Here is a 13,728-nt window from a genome sequence, read left to right as displayed (position 1 = left end):
AAAATTGAAAGAAAATTAAACATTAAAAAATATTGTTTATTATCGATAAAATTATACAGTTTGGTATAATTCAAAATTACTTAAAAATAAAATCCATTCCTTTAATTGTAATTAAAGGAATGGATTTACAATTTTTGGACATTGCAATTAAATCCTTTAATTGTAATGTCCAAATATGTAAAGAGACGGGGTAAACACGAAAAGCACTACGAACACTCGACTACTGGCGCAAACTGCATATAAACAACAGTCGAACTACGCGACGGACAGTGCCGCATTACGCTAATAGCTCGCATCTCACTCGTGATATGCTTGTGCGCGTAGCAATATGACACTGTGGTAAACACAGTGCTGCTTGCGTCCGAATTTCTGTACGAAACACATGTTATACAGATAATGAGTGGCGGCTCGTGGCTTGAAATCGTGGGGGGGTGCTGCAACTTTCGAAATATACATACACACTGTAAGTACAGTGTATACGTGTTTGGATAAAATATCAAAATTATGGTAAAAAATAAAATAAATAAACATGAAAAAATATTGTTTATTATCGATAAAATTATACAGTTTGTTATAATTCAAAATTACTTAAAAATAAAATCGATTATCATAATCCCAATAATGTTCTAAAATAAAAACTATAACAAATGTTATGTCTTTAATTGTAATATCCAAATATTTAAAGAGACGGAGTAAACATGATAAGCACTACGAACACTCTACTACTGGCGCAAACTGCATATAAACAACAGTGGAACTGCGCGAAGGACAGTGCCGCATTACGCTAATAACTCGCATCTCGCTCTGACATGTATATGCTTGCACTCGTAGCAAATACTAGCAATATGACACTGTGGTAAACACAGTGCTGCTAGCGTCCTTCGCCCTCCTAAGTGCTACAAAATGGATATTTATTATTTTTACAAAACAAAATTTTATATAAAAATTAATCTATAAGATTGATGATGATAAAATTAAATATTACAAGCAAATATATTTATATATCGAGAAAAATTGGGGGTACTGCAGTTCCGTAGTGCCTATGTACGAGCCGCCCCTGCATAAATGTAAAGCATATCTGAGCCCTGACCCTGAATATGCCATTGGTATAGAAATAAACACTCTTTCGTTCCTCTGCATTCAATTCATTTTATTCATAATTTCATAAAAACTCTACTGTTGATTTGGTAATTAAGTGAAAACAAAATGAATTTGAAAGAATAAACCATTTTATAGAATTTCTCAGCTTGTAAAAAATTTCTCAGTGATTATGTATTCTCTATCTCCACACCCACAAAAATATCGTTTTTCAAAGAAGCGTCGAAAACTTAAATATAGTGAGCTCTTCGAATCGATTTGTCCTCAACACCCACACCCACATCCATGCAACAATTTTGAATTATGGGTCTGCTTAGTGAAGAATATTGGGAAATTCAATCGAGAAAGAATATTCTAAATGCTTAAATATTGCCCATTATTATCTTTCTTCTTTTTTTTTTCACGAAATATAAATTGTAATAAGCCAAAAACCTCTGTAGATTATTGAATTGCTATGATACTAAATAATGTTATAAAAGTTATGGCCAAATGCAATATTTTGTTTTGTTCTGGCATCATTGATAATAATCGTTTACTTTGTTTTTATTCCTACTTTTCTATGGTTTGTATCTAATTCTCTCATTCTCTTTATAAAACGTAATGGATACAAAAATAAAATAAAATAAAACCCTCTAATGAATTTTATTTCTCAAAGGAACTATGCGGAGCTTCCTTGGCTCCAAGTGACTTGTTGAAGATTGTTCTGCAGTCAGTCTCAATTCTTCAGTCTTCACTGATAGTGGGTTCAAGCTTTCCGTGAACTTTCGTTAGAGAGACTACGAGAGACAACTGCTGCCATCTCGTGGTTCTCAATTCTAATATTTATATTAATATCTGTAATAGTGCGAGTTCTATGGTTGATATTTTGAGATGCGGAGTTAAAACCCCGAGTTTCCAGGATGAAAACTACAACACAGGCACTAACGAAATCTTTATACGAAAAATAAAAATAAATAAAACATACTAAAATTTGTATTTTAAAAATAAGTATTTATAAACAAAATTTGACTTCATTTTTTTTATACTTTTCACTGAGCTAGAAAGGTCGCTTAGCCATGAAACATAAACTGCGTTTATTTAAGAGCCATATAAAGCAAGATAAATCCTGACTATAACCTTCTAATAAAGCTTACAATTAATATTTCGTGTTCTTAATTATTGATCTTATGGCCTGCATACTAAGCATAGTTTATAAGGCTTAACTAACTGTGCAATCCCGAGATCTTTTTCGAAGTTAGGGGGGGTGTTAGGCGGCAAGCGTACATGAAATCGATGTAATATGATTGTCAGATACAGAAAGAGTTCTACAGCAGCCATGGTTTCACCTGGACATCCTCGTTTTCCTGAAAAAAAAAAAAGTGAGTAAATAAACAAAGTCATATTGATGAAATAAATTATCAATTTGAAATAGATGATAATGAAACGATCGAAATGAACTGCTTTCTCGAAAATATTATAAACAATGTCATAGGAGATGTCTTTTGGAGAGAACAGATGCAGAACATTGAGTATTAGCATTTATTAAGTAAATAATCAATCATGTTAATAAAAACATTAAAAGGAAAAGCAAATATTTGGGTGTGTGTGTGGGGGGGGTCATCCGCGTGTAATGCAACTCCTCCACTGGAGGTCAAACCTACAGAAAAATTTGTATTTTCTGGAGGCTACATAGCACTCGCACCAACTATCACATCTTTTCTTGAATTCATTCACACTCAAATGTATGAAGAGGAGGGCCTACATGTGCCACTCAGTGTACATGTAGCACCGAATTCTATATCGCTTACTCCAAATTGATAGATCTTCACAAAGTGGACACTGACTAGCAAAACAATCTCTTCTGTATCCACCACCCACATAGTACTGGATTCAGTGAGATTATTTTTACACATTCATTCTTTCTTTTATTTGTAGCATAGCGATAGATTCTTTTGGGCTATCATTACATGCAAAACTAGTTTCTTTTCACATTGAAAAGAAACTTAAACCCAATACGCATGGTATTCATCCCACATCATCCTTTTCTTGAGAATCTCTTGCCTAATATGATTAAACATCTATTTCACTCCCACTCTATTTATTCGAACTAATGGATACATTCTGAGACTGCATTATTTAAGTATTCTTAATACGTCCCATGCACTGCCGATATCCTTTCCACCCAACAAATGATACCATGGGACAGAACCCAATATACTCCTCAACTCGTCGTAATTTCTTACCTTGTATATTAGCATGTAATCTTTTCTGCGCTGGACACCCATATACTTAGCGACTTCTCAGGTCATTACAACATGATCACTCTCACCAACCGGCGGTAGATCAGTCACATCTCTAGAGTCTCTAGAAACCCCTCTATGACACTATAATCAAGGGTAACGCTCTTTGACCTCGAGTTCCTTCTATCTCATGCTGCTTAAGGAAGTTGTCTCGTCATAGCTCAATAAATTTGATATTTTTTCTTCTTTGAATATAATCACTACTCAATCAACAGTCGGTTAATTAAACTCTCCCAAGATAATACTCGTTTGCCAGTCATCACGATTTGGCAATGCATCTAATCGTCATCAGAAAATGAGCCACTAGTTGTGTGACAACACTTACCATGTATTTCATCATGTTAGAGTCCACTTTACGGTAGATGGCCTCAAATTCACTGCTACATGTTACATTGTTTGTTACTACCATTGTATTCATAGCTTTCTGTCCTGATTCAAATTCTCTGATATCGTTAGCAGAAATACTGTAAGTCTGAAACACGAGTAAGTATATCCGACTGCGACTGCTAGATCTCACTAACGCCTACGATCTGAATCCTCGATGTATTCACGAAGACAACAAATTCAATCCCTTTGTTCCTGATACATCTAGTGCAAGTGTGCATCTATTTCCAAATCGAATAACAGCTGTAACAAATTTGACATGAAAATCAGTAATTAAAAGAATAAAACTATGAAAATAAGCAGGAACATAGTCAGCTGCATTTTCAATGGAGAACCTATAGAAGAAGTAAAATATTTCAGCTATTCAGATGCGGTTTTTAGTGAAGATGGCAAGTTAAATCTGGAAATAGACAACAGAATAAACAAAGCTGGTATGGGGAAGCCAATTAAATAAATGTATATGGAATAACAGAAATTAGTCAAAACACCAAACTAGCAGTAAATGAGACAGTGCAGAAGCCAGTTTTAAGTTATGAATCTGAGAGTTGGATTAGAAATAAAGCACTTGACCAAAGATTAGAGACCACAGATATGGGGATTCTGAGAAAGATTAGTCGAGGGAACAGATGGCATCGATGGCAGAATCCTTTAAAAATGGAGATATTAGAAAGGAATTAGAATATTAGAAAATATTAGAAAGAAATACATTGGTGATGCAAGGTTAGCAAAATAGGATACGAACATTGCAGGAAAAAGACCTAGAGGAAGACCAAAATCTAGGTAGATTGATTCAGTTGGATGTGCCTTAGAAGACCGAAATGTTTGAAACGACTATATTGAAGTACTGAGTAATAGAATAATTTGGAGGAAAAATGTTGAGAGGAGATTAATAATAAGGTCAGCTTAATCATGAAGTGCTATAATAGTAGCCCCCCCCCCCCCCCCACACTGAGGGTACATAGCAGGATATTGATATATATATATATACCATATCTTCCACATAGTCTGGTTTCCCTGATTGTCTGTATTAGGTCTCAACAATATATATATATATATATATATATATATATTGTTGAGACCTAATACAGACAATATATATATATATATATATATATATATATATATATATATATTGTTTATTGTTTAATAAATTTATTAAATTGTTTAATCTGTTTAATAAATTGTTTTATTCTTGATACTTCATAAGGTAATTTATTTTCGATATAGTTATCTGCATCAAAACCAACATTAAAAGGTGATCAAACAATTTTTCTGTGTGACGGTTCCAGAAGAATTTTTTTTTTCCTTCATTTGCCAAATTGCAGATCGCATAGCAAAATTAAACTTTTGTTTATATTAAATTCTGAATGCAATAATCTATTTTAATCTAATTTTCGAACTTAACTCCGAAGTATAGTTTCAAAAATTTTCAAATATTTCAGTAAAATATTAAAGAGTTTTCAGGGAAAAAAAATGAAAATGATAAAAGTTATTGTCATACAATATAAGCAACGCTTCTGTATGAGCGCTAGTTTATATCGAAAAAAAAAAATCGAAATCGAATGGGTCTCCTGGTTTTCGAAGTGATGCAGATAAACTGGAGAGGGTGGAAAGCTGGATGTTAAAGATATTGGGATTGGGGAATGTAGATTGCAACGATAGTTGTGTGACTTGCAAACACTGGCAGACAGAAGAATGAGAGGCGATATGATATAGACCTAAAAACCTCTGAAAAGGTCATACGGGATACGAGTAGATAGGATTATTCATTTTATAAACGGTATCTATGGAAATTGAGAATGAATGTAGTCAAGAAAGAGAGTTAGATTTTTCTGTCATAGAGCAGTATGATCGAAATGTCTTATCTTTGGAGGTGGTGAGTGACTTGAATAATAATAATAATAATAATAATAATAATAAATCTTTAAAGTTATTTCTAAACACATGCATAATTTCACACTAATGAAATTTTATTTATCGGTCCAGACCAGTGGCGGCTCGTACACACACACACACACACACACACACACACACACACACACACACACACACACACACACACACACACACACACACACACACATACACACACACACACACACACTTTAAGTACAGTGTATACGCTAATAACCCCAATAATGTTCTAAAATAAAAACTATAACAATGTTGTCTTTAATTGTAATGTCCAAATATTTAAAGAGACGGAGTAAACACGATAAGCACTACGAACACTCTACTACTGGCGCAAACTGCATACAAACAACAGTGGAACTGTGCGACGAACAGTTCCGCATTACGCTAATCGCTCGCATCTCACTATGACGTGATATGCTTGCGCGTGTAGCAATATGACACTGTGGTAAACACAGTGCTGCTAGCACCCTCCTGAGTGCTACAAGATGGATTTTTATTATTTTTTTATACAAAATAAGAGAATTGTATAGGATTGTTGATGATAAAATTAAATATTACAAGCAAATGTAAATAAATTAATAAATATATTTATATATCGAGAAAATTTGGGGGTGCTGCCGTTCCCCAGTGCCTATGCACGAGTCGCCAATGGTCCAGACGTAACCGACCGATTTGGCTAGATAATTTAGGATAAAATTTGATCTCAATTTAAACGGATTAAATTATTATTAATTTTTAATATTTTAAAATTATTTTACTGTTCGTGCTGGCTATTTTTTTATTTATTATTTTTTTTAATGTGGTTGTCACCTATGAAATGTTTATTTGTGAACTTATAGTACATTCGTATCGTGGGTGAGCTAAAGATGTTTTTCTATTTTTTTTTATTATCGTTTTTGTATATTTGTTTGTTTGTATTTTTAAAATGCTTCACCTGAAGTCCGCAAAATTATTAACCCTGTCTTAGTTAAATATCGTGTAGGAATAAATGAACTGTTTATACTTAAAGTATTAGATGAGCCTGCAAAAAAAAACTTTTAAAAATTGTGTAGTGGTTTTGAATTAATTGTTATTCTTTCTTTACCAGCCGATAAAAATAAGGAAAACATAATCTTATGAGAATTACTTGATTTAAATATATACAATTTTATATAATTATCGGACAGTAAGTGACTGCGATCCAAATAAAAATGAATTACGTTTTAAATTAAATCTTTATTTTCTTAAATAAATAACAACATAATTTATATTTCATATTTTTATTATTTCAAAATTAAATAATTCTAAAACACATAGAGACACCTATAAATTTTTCCAATAATTTTAGTACATTTTAATCATGATAATTTAACATCATTGTTGGATGGTTGAATGGTGAGAACCACAATACCTTTGGAGGGTAATGGATGGCAATGCTGTAGCCAATGAAGTTCTAACTGAGGCTCGGCTATTGCTGTTACCCTCCTGCCATGATCAGAGCTTTAATTGCTCAATAACACCTTATCCCTACACTGTCCTCTACAGATAACGGGGAATATGAAAAGCATTCTTGCTTTGCCCCTTTAAGCCAGTCCTTATAAGGATAAGGACATCATTGTTAAGACTGAACATCTCAGTCCTTTTTAGGACTTCCAGGGTAACCGAGATAGTAATGCTGTGGCCAGTGAAGCTTTAACTGAGGCTCGGCTATTGCCGTTACCCAGCCATGATTGGAGCTTTTAGCTCAATAAAACCCCACCCACACAGATTTTCTTCATCCAGATGACGGGATAAAGAGTCAAGGACTCAGTCCATCGCCCAGTTCTTTTTAGAACATCATTGTTCAGAAAGTGGCTATAGAGATAGTCCTTTTCAGGATTCCCAGAGTAACAAATGGCAATGCTGTAGCCAATGAAGTTTTAACTGAGGCTTCGCTATTGCCGTTACCCAGCCATGATTAGATCTTTAGCTCAATAACATCCCATGCACACAGATTTTCTTCATTCAGATGACGGGATAAAGAGTTAAGGACTCAGTTCATCTCCCAGTTCTTTTAAGAACTTTAAGAACATCGTTCCCTACAGCGGCGAAGAGAAATGCAAACATTTCCTTGTTCTGGAAAGATACATCGTGCATTGAATCTCCTCAATTAGCAAGTTGCTATTTCCCCAACTTCTCCAGATGAAGTCCGAAAAATTATCAAAAAAAGTAAAGATATTAAAAGGCTTCAGGTCCGGATGGAATTACAAAGTTGTTAAATTAAATGTCTTTCCCCACAAAGCTATTATGAACATCGTTGCCATTATCAATACAATGTTGAGACTTCGTTACTTCCCATCAAGATGAAAAAAAACTACATAATGCTAATCCCTTGATGACTTGAAATTCCTTCAAAAGTACTGAGACTTATTATCCCCTCTTCTGTCTTGGGAAGATATCAGAGAAAGCAAGACCAAGTAACTAACTAACAAAAATAACCTCATACTCGTACTAGACGAACAATTTGGATTTCCGCCAAGCCATTGTACAGTTTCCCACAGGTCACGAAGCCCTTCCATAGCGATCACACCTGGAAACATCGATGCAGTGCATGCCATGGTCCTTGATGATAGACGCACACCAGTCAAAAATTTTGCAAAAACTCCGGGGATATCCAGGGAACGAGTTAGGGTTATTATCTACCAACATCTGGACATGCAGGGGCTCTCTAGTGGGTCCCCCAAATGTTTGAATGTCGACCAAAAGAGAGAATGTGTGCTGTCATCTCAAGGGACTTTGGGTCATTTTGAGAAATCAGGTGCACATTTTTGGCTCGTACCGTGACTGTTGATGAAACATGGTTTCATCACTATGACCTAGAGACCAAACAACAGTCAATGGTTGGAGACACAGAGGTTCTCCATGGCCAAAGAAGTTCCGAACCCAAAAATCCACAGGGAAGGGTTCTTGCCAAGTATACCACAAAAAAAGTGAAATTGATACAGCAACAGTTTATTCAACAGCTCTGAAAGAACTGAAGGGGGTACTGAAGGAAAAATGCCGCGGGAAACTGAGCAGAGGCCTGCTGCATTTTGAGGACAACGCACCTGCTCACATTGCTCATGAATCCCAACAGACAATACACAACTTGGGCTTTCAATGTCTGCCTCACCCACCCTATTCGCCAGATGTGACCCGGTCTGACTATTTTCTTATCCCAAATTTAAAGAAGCACTTGAAAGGAACAAAATTTATCACAGATGACGAAGTCATATCTGCAGCTGAGGACTGGTTTGTGCAACAAGGGAAAGACTTTTTTCCTCAGAGGATTGCAAATGATGCAGCAGCATCGTAACAAGTGTATAACTTTCCGTGGGGAACATGTAGAATAACGTGTAAGTTACATGGCTCTACCTCAATTCCTTCATGGTGATTATCACAACTTTTCAGCACACCCTTGTATTGCTCACGAGGATTAACTATATTATTTTACAACGCCGGTGAAGCAGAGTGGATTTTAGTTGGCGAGATGAGCACGATCGTTATGCTGCTGAGATAGAAGCACCACCACAGAGATCAAATTCATCACTGGCGATGCTGCTGTGTCAATAATGGATTCTGGTTACGCTGAACAATAATACATCTCGAAATTCCTTAAAGCAAATGGATAGACTACCCTCAATGGTTTTATTGCCTACAAAGTTGCAGTGAAAAACTCAGAATTCATTCCACTTTTCTTGTTATGCTTTGTCTTGAACGATACACAAAAAAAAAAAAGCACAAGGGCCTCTTTTACATTCTCATTCGATACTTCAGAAGGGTCTTCAAGACATACAGAACCTTGAAGGAACATCTTTCCCTGGTGAGAGTAGGAATGCTCTGAGAAATTTTTCCTAGGGCTTCAGTGGTAAATACTGAGGAGCTACTAGAAGTATGACAAATATTGAAAAACGATGAATAAACTTACCGTACTCATCACCTCTAATGACAAAGAAAATGTTAAAGAAAGATTATCTGTAGGACGACTAGTGCATAGGCACTGCGGAACTGCAGCACCCCCAGTTTTTCTCGATATATAAATATATTAATTAATTTATTTATATTTGCTTGTAATATTTAATTTTATCATCAAAATCCTATATAATTCTCTTATTTTGTATAAAAAATAATAAAAATCCATCTTGTAGCACTTAGGAGGGCGAAGGATGCTAGCAGCACTCCGTTTACCACAGTGTCATATTGCTAGTATTTGCTACCCGTGCAACATATACATGTCAGAGCGAGATGCGAGCTATTAGCGTAATGCGGCACTGTCCGTCGCGCAGTTCCACTGTTATTTATATGCAGTTTGCGCTAGTAGTAGAGTGTTCGTAGTGCTTATCGTGTTTACTCTGTCTCTTTAAATATTTGGACATTACAATTAAAGACACGGCATTTGTTATAGTTTTTATTTTAGAACCTTATTGGGGTTATGATAATCGATTTTATTTTTAAGTAATTTTGAATTATACCAAACTGTATAATTTTATCGATAATAAACAATATTTTTTCATGTTTATTTATTTATTTTATTTTTTACCATAATTTTGATATTTTATCCAAACACGTATATACTGTACTTACAGTGTGTATGTATATTTCGAAAGTTGCAGCGCCCCCACGATTTCAAGCCACGAGCCGCCACTCATTATCTGTATAACATGTGTTTCGTACAGAAATGGCGGGGGTAGAGTATGTGGACAGCCCACAACGTTTTAAGTTAGCTAATGCGTGTATGAAATGATGGAAAAAAAGGATTCCCATTCTTTATCAGCATCACGCAAATATCTGAAGCAGAGGAGAAACCAATAGCTGATCGGGAGCAACACTGGGATAACTAAAATTCATCTAAATCACAAGGGAAAACTCTAGATCCAATCAAATGAAATTTTTGGCTCCTATGGGGTTATCAGAGAAAAAATTAATAACAAAATGTAAATTAAAGGTTAATATATTAAAGCTAAATTCACCTCTCGGATCTTACGGATCCTGAATATTCTATGATAATATGAAGCAGGCATCCATTGGTGCGCTGGTACTTTAGATGGAGTCAGAACGTTAGCAAAAATACCCATGACCAAAAAAAAAAAAAAAAAAAAAAAAAAAATTCCTTGGGGGGATGAATGAGACACTGAATTCGATATTTCCGATTTTCAGGATATGTAAGAGAGATGTTTCAGAGTGGAATGTTTGCTGATCTCTTTGGGACAGGGATCGTATGTAATTCAAAGGACAACATCAGTTGCAGCTATTGTGCACACAGTTCACTTTGTTATGTTGCTATTATGGTGCTTTTTTTTACTAAAGTATAACCTTTACGTGGAGTTACAGTTCACATTACCAGTTCTGTATATGCTTTTAAATTTAGAATTAATTTAATTTAATTTAACTGCTATTTAAATTAAGGTTATTTTATTTATTACTTTGTATGTAACAAGTTTAATTCTAGTAGCATACGTGCAATTTGAATGTCCTTGGTAGCAATTCCTGAGAACATTCAAGGGTTATAGGGTAAAGTCAGGGAAAACGAATGGCTTAGGGCAGGGCAAGGTGGGCTCTTGACTGGGTCATTACTCCATAGTAAGAGACTTCACTGGAGCGTGGCGAGAATGAGGATAGAGAGGTCCTGACCTGAAGACTTTCAAGTCGCGTTCCACGTAGATCTGGTACTTAACAGATAAATTGTTTAGTTAGACCTAGTATGCACTCTGTGTGTGTGTGTGTGTGTGTGTGTGTGTGTGTGTGTGTGTGTGTGTGTGTGTGTGTGTGTGTGTGTGTGTGTGTGTGTGTGTGTGTGTGTGTGTGTGTGTGTGTGTGTGTGTGTGTGTTATTCTCATGCACGGCCCTCTAGTATAAAAGGCTACACACCGTTGCGATACATAAACTATCGCATGATTTGTTACACAGCCTGAATTTTGCTTATTTCAATCTATAATCCAAGATTCTTTCTATATTTCATCATTAAACTGATCTACTTGTCGGTTATTAAAAAATAATCATACACATTAATTTTAAAAGTGACGCACTAGGAAAGAATTTGTTACACAATCACTTATAAGTTACTTTCTCTTGTTTGCAAAGATTCATTCCACACTCCAAATCAACTCCTCCGTGTGATTGCATATTGCATGCGAAACACCACCGGCCACCTCCTGTTTAAATCACATGTTGCCTAGTAAGTCAAGCATTTAAAACATGCCAGAGCATAACACATGAAACGAGGTCATCAACCATGCTTCGAGGAAATGAGTTCGTACATTTCAAGGAAAACTTGCATCTATCCTTTGTTTCAATACAGCTACTCCTTTTCGTCAGCAGCATTTGAATTGTAGTTGTGGACAATCATTTTTAATTCTTTCCGATCCAGTATATACAGTCGGAACTTTATTGATCTTTATCTGTTTGTCCCTGTTTTTTTATTTTATTTATTTATATTTTATTTGGTTTATTTATATTTATATTTTATTTGCTTATTTTTATTTTATTTATATTTTATTTTGTTTATTTTTATTAGATTTTATTCGTATTTTGTTGTTGCTGAAAATCAGTTTGTCCCTGTTTTTTATTTTATTTATTTATATTTTATTTGGTTTATTTTTATTTATTTATATTTTATTTGGTTTATTTTTATTTATTTATATTTTATTTGGTTTATTTTTATTTGATTTTATTAGTATTTTGTTGTTGTTGAAACTCTAATTTTACATCTTATTATAGAATTTTCAGTATTTTTGTTAATGCTTACTGAATTCCAACAATGTTTTTGATGTTCTTATCGTTGTTCACCGCATGAAACTTTATTGTAGATCTGTTTGAAGCTTATACCATTAGCTCAACTTGAACAGCACTGCCAATTTGGTGAAATATTTTCATTTCAAACAGACGAAGGTTATTTGTTTACGCCATCTTGTCAAGTACTGATTTCATGAAGTTACCGCTAGAGGCAGCACATTCGCTCACATTTTCTCAGTCAATAAACGACACAGTGATATATGTAGTTTGCAGAGGCCTAATGATAGCAACTCACAGCAAGACATCGCTTTGGCGTGTTGTCAAGCAAATTACTCGTAATAACAAAAAATAATAACAATGAATAATAAAATCGATAGAGGTTTTTAATTAGATTATTTTTTAGATTTGATAACGTAATTATCAAATATTAAACAAAAATGATAAATATTTTCAAAATGTCATTAATTCTTCAGTACCTTTCTTTCGAAAGCAAAACCCAAAACAATGTATGTTGTTATTATTCTATAAATGATTACGTCACAGGTTACGAGTACTGTAATTGGTTCATAATTCTTCCATGAATCTTCGTTTTAACTTTTGGCGAAATTTAAACAGAAGTTATGCCTTGATGGTTTGATAAATAAATACAGTACGATTATATGTGATAATGTTTTAAGGAACAATAAAACACATTTTTTTACTAAAATATAAAAATAATAATGTATACCTCTTTAATTTGACTTTATCTCAAGAGGAAAAAAAATCTTACTATGCATAATTTTCAAGCCTTTGCGATTTTTTAAAATCTTTTTTATGATTCAAACTTGATTATCTGTACCCTACAATTCTTGCAAAATTTTAAATATTTAACTTTAAAATGTTTTCTTATAAAACTATCATTTTAATGCAAATATTTTAAAATTAAAGTTAATAGAATTATCATTTAACTCACTCTCTTACATCTGAAAATCTTTTCCAAAATATTTCTGTCCTATCTTTGCATCATCTGCATTTTGGCTGAGGATTCCCGTATTTTTGGCAGCATAGTGTAAATCTATGTATAACATGTTTCCGTTTCCTTATTAAACATTTGTTCAGTTTTAATTTATTGACTTTCGCAAATCAACTACAAATAATCTATTCATCACTCGCTAAAATACCGAATGGTAATAGGGCCTGATTCATTAAACTGCGTGATTAGAAGTTGTAAAATCGAAACAACCTGAATAATTTTCATGCGGAGATTTGTATATATTTAATATATTCCTGTTTCAAGATTGAAGTGTTAGATATTCAGATATATCGTATATAATTCTTGATCTTT

At 34.1% G+C, this 13,728-nt stretch overlaps 1 protein-coding gene across 1 annotated transcript in view; it reads right to left on the bottom strand.

The window, feature by feature from the left end:
• Nucleotides 1-524: 524 nt before the first annotated feature.
• LOC150097696 (cytochrome P450 2C25-like) overlaps nucleotides 525-13,728 on the bottom strand; it is a 56,395-nt gene continuing 43,191 nt past the window's right edge. The window contains exon 8 of the mRNA XM_090407048.1: nucleotides 525-2,441. Coding sequence (XP_090263174.1) covers nucleotides 2,263-2,441 — 179 coding nt within the window. The 3' untranslated portion in view covers nucleotides 525-2,262. The remainder of the gene's footprint in view (nucleotides 2,442-13,728) is intronic.

This window comes from Typopeltis vanoorti, chromosome 17, assembly GCF_054136105.1.
Source record: "Typopeltis vanoorti isolate ZY-2024b chromosome 17, IOZ_Tvanoo_1.0, whole genome shotgun sequence".
In the NCBI taxonomy this organism is placed as follows: Eukaryota; Metazoa; Arthropoda; class Arachnida; order Uropygi; family Thelyphonidae; genus Typopeltis; species Typopeltis vanoorti.
The sequence above is the reverse complement of the archived record's forward strand: the minus strand, read 5'-3'. Positions and strand labels throughout refer to the sequence as shown.